The sequence below is a fragment of the Ammodytes marinus genome (assembly GCF_949987685.1).
Source record: "Ammodytes marinus genome assembly, chromosome: 9".
Classification (NCBI taxonomy): domain Eukaryota; kingdom Metazoa; phylum Chordata; class Actinopteri; order Uranoscopiformes; family Ammodytidae; genus Ammodytes; species Ammodytes marinus.
Genome location: NC_137213.1, coordinates 31,991,320 through 31,998,819, shown reverse-complemented (window position 1 = coordinate 31,998,819; position 7,500 = coordinate 31,991,320). Strand labels below are relative to the sequence as shown.

General features: G+C 36.7%; 1 protein-coding gene across 1 annotated transcript in view; it reads left to right on the top strand.

Annotated features, from left to right (window-relative positions):
- LOC307255495 (uncharacterized protein) overlaps window positions 1-7,500 on the top strand; it is a gene marked incomplete at its 5' end in the record, with an annotated part of 12,641 nt that overhangs the window by 3,959 nt on the left and 1,182 nt on the right. The window contains 4 exons of the mRNA XM_080034180.1: window positions 2,864-3,089; window positions 3,418-3,750; window positions 5,800-5,898; window positions 7,066-7,371. Of these exons, the coding sequence (XP_079890306.1) occupies window positions 2,864-3,089; window positions 3,418-3,750; window positions 5,800-5,898; window positions 7,066-7,371 (964 nt within the window). The remainder of the gene's footprint in view (window positions 1-2,863; window positions 3,090-3,417; window positions 3,751-5,799; window positions 5,899-7,065; window positions 7,372-7,500) is intronic.

Genomic DNA, 7,500 nt, shown 5'->3' with positions numbered 1-7,500 from the left:
ACACACACACACACACACACACACACACACACACACACACACACACACACACACACACACACCTTGAACCTTTAACATCTTATTTCAAGAAATATTACCAAGTGAATTTGTACTTGTTCCACTGGCATGTTTATTGATTTACTCATTACAAGTGAAATACAACTTGATTTGCTTTTTTGTTTGTTTTTACTTGTAGTTGAAGAGGCTTTGTTTCCAGTGTGGGTTTGAGTTCAGCTGTGTGTGGGTGAAATGCTCAGTGGTATTGTGTGTGTGTGTGTGTGTGTGTGTGTGTGTGTGTGTGTGTGTGTGTGTGTGTGTAGGACGCATTAAAAAACTTAGCACAAATCAACACTTCCTTTGCTGAGGCACTAGATCTAGTTTTTACATCACCAAAGTCTTGGGACAGATTCTTTGGTGACGGTGAGGTCATCCATGACACTACATACTAAAGTACAGAAGAGTTTTAGTCTTTTTACTACACTACATACTAAAGTACAGAAGAGTTTTAGTCTTTTTACTACACTACATACTAAAGTACAGAAGAGTTTTAGGGCCACAGGAGAGAAAAAAAATCATAAGGAAGTTGTTTTTCATGATGTCGAGAAATGTCAAGAATAAAGACGAATACTCCAAAATGCTATTGGAGTTGGTGGGGCATTTATGTATTGTCAGCATACTACAATTGAAGTGCATGTATTGGGACATCCTAAATCTTTTTCTGGCATACTAAATAGTAGGGAAGTATGGGGATTGGAACGCAGGGACAGTGGCTAAACACAATGGCATTGATTGTAGTGGGAACAGTTGTAGTAGTGAAAGTAGCAGTTCAGTCTGAAGCAGTGTGTTGCTGCAGACACTAGAGGGCAGCATCGTAAAGGTTTTATTCTTCACAGCAGCACAGAACAGATTCATGAACTGTCATAGAAACTGGAGAATGAGTTGATGGTTTATGACTTGTAAAGTTTAAAAAAAATAGTTCATAATAGTTTATATAACTGGTTTGTAATAATATTTAAAATTATGAAATAAATAGCACAGAGTTAATATGTGTTCAGTTCAGCCAGGAAATGTGGTTGTGTCCTGAGAACAGTTGAACATGCAGAAATAGGAGCAAGGTTTCTTATAATAACATAACAATAAAGATATATGTAAAGAAATAAAAAAGTGTGACTTTTTTTTTTTTTGTATTTTATAGGGGAAGGTGGGGTGATTTGTGCATTTTGGAAGTTGCAAAACCCCTTGTTTCTAGAAAACCGTGGAAGAAATTGGAAATGTGACCACATATTTAAGAAGAGCCATCCATTTGACTCATCCTGTAAAGAAGGGAGACACAAGGAATAAGATATAAGCACATTTAAGCTCAAAAAACTGTGTTTTGCCTTTCAAAGTAAAATTTCCATGATCAAGGTTTTTTGATTATTGTGTCTGAACAATTATAGACACGTTTGAAAACATTTGACACATGTTTTATGCTACACTTTGAGTCTATATAGTTAGCACAATGTCAACCCTAAATTGCTGCATCATGCCTATTATCCAAAATTCTGGGGATGGGGTGATTTGTGCGCAAGGGCCTGGGTGAGTTATAAGTAAGTAAGTAAGTAAAATGTATTTATAAAAGCACATTTATGACAGTTTGCACTGTCCAAAGTGCTGTACATAGTGCATTCAGTAGGTAAACAATGAAGGTACAATAACAATAACCAAAATAAAAGACGTAAAGCCCATACATCCACATAAACACAGATAGTAGTGCAGAGGTAAGATAGTTAATGGGGAGGAAACACCAGGGTGTACATATGGGTTTTGAGCCTTGATTTAAAGGCAGAAATGTAGGGGGAATCACATTTGTCAGGTGGCAGTTGGTTCCACAAGCACGGAGCAACTAGTGCAAAGTACATTTCTGAGAGTTGTGCCAGTGGCATGGCTGTATACGCTGGTCACCAAAAGAAAGTGATTGTCTACAGTAGCTCAGAAGAGAGTGACATCTCAATTCCACTTAACGACACCACTGATGAGAGTTCAGATGGCCAGAAAGATGATGATGGTGACTTTGTCATTGTGACACAATGACGCACAAATCACCCCACTACGTGGGGTGATTTGTGCGACAAGACAACTTTTTTTCCGAAAGCTATATTTCTTAAACAGTTTATTCCAGATCCAAAGTTTTTATTGCCAGGGATGCACAACATCCTGAAATATATGTACATATTTGAGTTGGAGACATAACTGTCAAGGCCTCACTTTAAAATCACTTTGAGTAAAAAGTTGCACAAATCACCCCACCTTCCCCTATACTTTTTTTATTTATATTTATTATATTTATTTCTTATTCATAATTTAGCATGTAAGTAAACTGTTAAATGCTTTATTGAAAATGTATGAATATTATTATTATTTTTTTGTCTTCAGTTTTGCCTCAGGTGGTTTTTGGACCTTAACAAGAGCAGTCTCAGTGCTGTGGGGTGGTCGAAATGTAAAGGGACATTTAAAGGTTAAAATCACAATCAGGAGTTTTATTGAGTTGTATTGTTGTATTTAAATTACAACCTGAACTTCTCATGAAATCTGTTCAGAGAAATTTAGATATTTAAGAAGAAATCACAAGCTGTAAGACGTAATCATCTCAATTAAAACAAAACAAAGGCCTGACATATTTCACATTCTTTTTATAATTGAAATTTTCCATAATATTCAAATGTTTTTAGACACACCTGTACATAGCGCCATATGATGAAATGCATGTGTAAAGTAACTGCATGTAAAACTAAACAAAAAAAACATTATTCCTGTCTCTCTATAAAACCTCAACCTCAGCAGAAAACCACAGAGCAGCTTCCTCTGAGCTGTCAATCACCAGCAGCACCAGCAGCAGCAGCAGCAGCAGTCTTATCTGTCCGCCCCAGGGGCTGATGGGAGATCTGAGGACCCGTTAGAAACCACGTGGCCCTCGTCTCGTCTCACAGCTCGTCCTGGTTTGGCCTCGGCTGCGTCAGAGCGCCACTTCTCCCCAGGTTCACCAGAGGAAACTCCACTGCACACAATGCTTTTCCTCCAAGCTGCTGCTCTGTGCTGTCTGTGTTCAGGTGAGGGTTTCCAGCCAATCAGGAGCCAGCACACTCAACCTTTAACAAAACACTGTCACACTGACCTCCATCTATCTGTCCCACTGTTTCATTCATACTTATTTACTTATTCTTATAGTGTTTGATTTGTATTGTTGGCTTTACCTTGTGGCATAAAGCACATATTCTTTACACTTATATATCTTCTAAGTGTGGTTTTATTTAGCACATATTCCTTAGTTTTTTTTTCTACGTGTGTTTTTATTCTAAATTGGACCAAACTGTAACAAACTGAATTTACAGCCGAGATCAATAAAGTATTTCTGATTCTGATTCTGTTTCTCTACAGCGCTGGTTACCATGGCAGCAGAACTGATTCAGGACGACTTCACAGTGACCAGGAGAGTTGGTGAAACAGTCTCCATCAGCTGTAGAGGCTTTGACCAGTGTGATAGTTATTATAGTTCTGTATGGTGGTTCCAGAAGAAAGACACAGAAACATTCAGAGGGATTCTGCGTATTATCAGGAATAATGGTGAAGTCTATTCAGGCTACAATCATCCTCAGATAGATGATTTCTCAGCTGTGGGGAACCGGAGCCGCGTTGAGTTAAAGATCCAGAAAGCTAAACTCCTCCATTCAGCCTCCTACTACTGCGCCTGTATGAAGTATGTTCCCCACAGTGAGAAATGATCCCTGCAGCCTGTACAAAAACCAACAGACGTCAAACAGTGTTAGTGACAGGAAGAGAGCAGTGAACCACAGACCAGGTTCACAGGTTTCACCTCACAGTCACAAACACTCTGAGCTGAGGGATTTAGTTCAGCTTCTATTTATTGATATTTTGAACATATTTTCCAGCAGGTTTGTAGTTGTTTGACACAATGAAGACAAAGGAGGAAATACAAACACAAATGAGGATAAAATAATAATCATAATTCATTTTTCATAATTCAAAAAATGTTGTGTATCATAATGGTCTTGATGAATACAGTATATAGTCTGTTTTGTTCTGCTGCTTGAAAACAGTCTGTTTCTGCTCTGAAGGAAAACACTTCTAGAAGCTCTTTTTGTTTTCACCACATCATTTCACTTAAATATATTTAAGACTAATGTTGGACACATGTCAGCTCAGGACTTTATCCAGCAGCAGGTTATTAGGACGCTGAGTTTGTTCCCAGAATTCCGTACATCATGGGCCATTATAGCTGTCAATCAGGAGTAATTAAGGGTGCTGTTTACATATGTATAAATTAATATATGGAATCCAAACTACAATTGAAGTAAACAAGTTGGGTTAGAGAACCTAGGGCCCTGCTCTCTATATTATTGGGGTAAAAGGGGCTACATTATGCTTTAAACATAGAACAAAGGATATTTCAGCCCCTAATTTGCGATATACTTTCCATCAAACACTTGACAAAATAAACAAAATAAACATCAGATAAACATCTGGCCAACCCAGTCACACAGTGAAATGTAAAATAGCTACATTGGTCCACAGCGCAAAATGTAGAGATTTCACAATAATGGCCTTGAAATTGTGAATTACCATACATTTGTTCCCCCTGTTCATTTCTAATGGACAGCGTACATGTCACGTGACTTTCAAGTCCTCCCGGCCGAAACGAAACCCAAGCTGTGACCGCCATTGCCCCAGCTTTTATTCTGCAGATTTTTAAGATGTATAAGCTATTAAATGGGTTTTTGATAACATTGTTAGTGAGAAATGTGTGTCTTACTCTCACAATCTTCACTCAGTGAATGTATACGATGTAGTTTGATGGTTATCACGAATATTATTCTGGACATCGCCAAGAAAATGTAGAAATACAACATTTGTTTCAGGTTGATATACTGGTTGCTATACTGTTGCTATGACGCTCCTGGCGCTGCCTCAAACCGGAAACAGGAAGCGTTTGAATTATTATTATTTCTTTGCTGTAAATGCTTAATTTGTTGTTCTCTCATTTTAAAAACACATGTTTATTACAGAGGAGGGATGACGTCTACAGAGTCGTCTGCTTACAGCTCCCGTGACAGTTATGAACGTTTTATATTTTCTTTGTCACGAGGAAAGCCAATCAAGAGAGCAGAGCTCAGTCATCCTCCACGGTCAGACAGGAAGTGCAGCGATACATTACAAAGTAAAATCAGTTGACACTTCCGGTTTCACCATATGTAATGAATTTAGCTTTCTGTATATGTCCATGGTAGTCATTTAGAGCGAGCTGATCAATCGATATTGCGGACTTTGCAGTTCAAATAGCAGGAGAGATCACTTTGCTTGCTTTTTAACCTCTGTATAATCTTGTGGATTAAATTACTTTTTATGTTATTCATTATTTTACATGAAATTACCTTTGAGGAGAGATATCCTTGACACCTATTTTTTTTCTCACCTGCACACTTTGTTACCTTTTACCTTTTACGTCATATCATATTTTCTGTTGTCTATATCTTTTTAGTTTTTTTATTGTGCAAATAATTAAATCATATCAAAAGCATTAAACCGGAAACAGGAAGTGTTTTGATGACTTTCGTTTTTTATTTTTATTTTATTTTTTGCTGGAAAAGCTTAATGCAACTGCTAAATTTTGTTCTCTCATTTTTAAAAAACATGTTTATTTAAGAGCAGGGATTACGTCTCCAGAGTTAACCGCTTACACCTCCCGTGACAGTTAGGAACGTTTTTTATCTTGGACTGGTTCACCTCAGCTGACACATTCAGCAGCAGACAGGTTTTTGTATCAGTGGTTTTCACTGTGGGAAGGAACACCACACTTGTACCCCCGCATCTTTGGCTCTGGAACTAAACTGTATGTAACAGGTAAGAAAAAACATTTATTTCATTCAGTTGTTTTATGAACAATTAGTTTTTATTCAGCTCCTGTTGCTACATGTTCGTTTTTCCATAATTAGAGAATTCTTGCAGCCATGCAGCAGTTAAAACACGTTCATGATTCATGAAAAGAATCCTCCTTTAATCTTTCCTTTAAATCTCACAATCTGAAGTTTTTCTGTTTTCTTTAAATAATATCTAGTATGAATATTATATGATGCTTAATGTAACTCTTATTTGATGAAAGTAATATGAAAGTGAATAGTGATACATATTCATTATCAGATACTTTATGTAAAGGCTTTTTAACAAGAATTAAATTGTATTATATGATCGGCTTTACCAAAGGTATATCTGAACATTTAATACTTTTTAACATTAAAAGATTATGTGAAAAATCTAAAATTGTTACAAAATCACTGATCATTTATTTAGTTTTTTAGATGGGAGAGAAAAGTGTATGGCATTCAATGTAACACATAGTATTGATTTAAATTGTTTTCTATGTTAAGGTTAATTATAATATACATATGTTTTATTATATCTGTGTTAAATGAAAAAGTATTAAAAAAGATCATACCTTTTTATAGTGTATAACAGATATTTCTAAACGTATCATTGTAATTATGCATTCACTTTAAAATTGAAAATAAAAAGTAATGTTATTTATGTATTTATTTGTGTTTTAAGAGTAACATTAGATTAGATAATATGGTGGTATGAAGCATTTCATAAATATTTTGATGATTGAATGTTAAGTGATGTTTATGCGGCTCTCTTATATATTGATACATAGACGATAAGTGAAGATGAAGATAAAGGAACAAAGAAATCTCACGTAGATTGACAATCTTTATCAATAAATCACTAATTATGTTACATTACATTAAGATAGAAAAAAATTATGTAAACAGACATTTTTTTTAAATTAATTAGTGAATGTATGCTTATTGTTATATGAAAAAAAGTACACCCATTAATGGTCCTTTCTATTATAATCACACGTTTTAAATTATGATGAATGGACTTGTATGTTGTGTGTGTGTGTGTGTGTGTGTGTGTGTGTGTGTGTGTGTGTGTGTGTGTGTGTATGTATTTGTGTGTGTGCATGTGCATTTGTGTGTCTGTGTGTGTGTTTCTGCTGTCCAACTTCAGATGAGCAGGTGGTGAAGCCCGTGGTGAGCGTGTACCCAGCAGCATCCAGCGCCCACCCTGGGGGCCAGAGCTCCCTGCTGTGTCTGGCCTCAGACATGTTTCCTCCTCTGGTCAAGTTCTCCTGGGAAAGACAGAAGGAGAATGGATCTGTGGAGAAGGTGACCGCTGATCAGGGAGAGCAGCTGGAGCTCAGAGAGTCTGGACACACTGCCTCCATCTTAAGGATCAATCAAGAGAACAGCACGTATAAATATCTCTGCTCTGTGGAGCATGAGAGCGGCACAGTGAAGGCCCAAACAGAACAAGGTAATGAAGACTCAGGGACTGTGTTCAGCAGCAGCCGACATTTCTTAATTTGTTTCTTTATTTTTAGTAATTTTTTGGGTATTTTCAAGCTTTATTTAATAGTATCGAGAGACAGAGTTGAAATGGGGC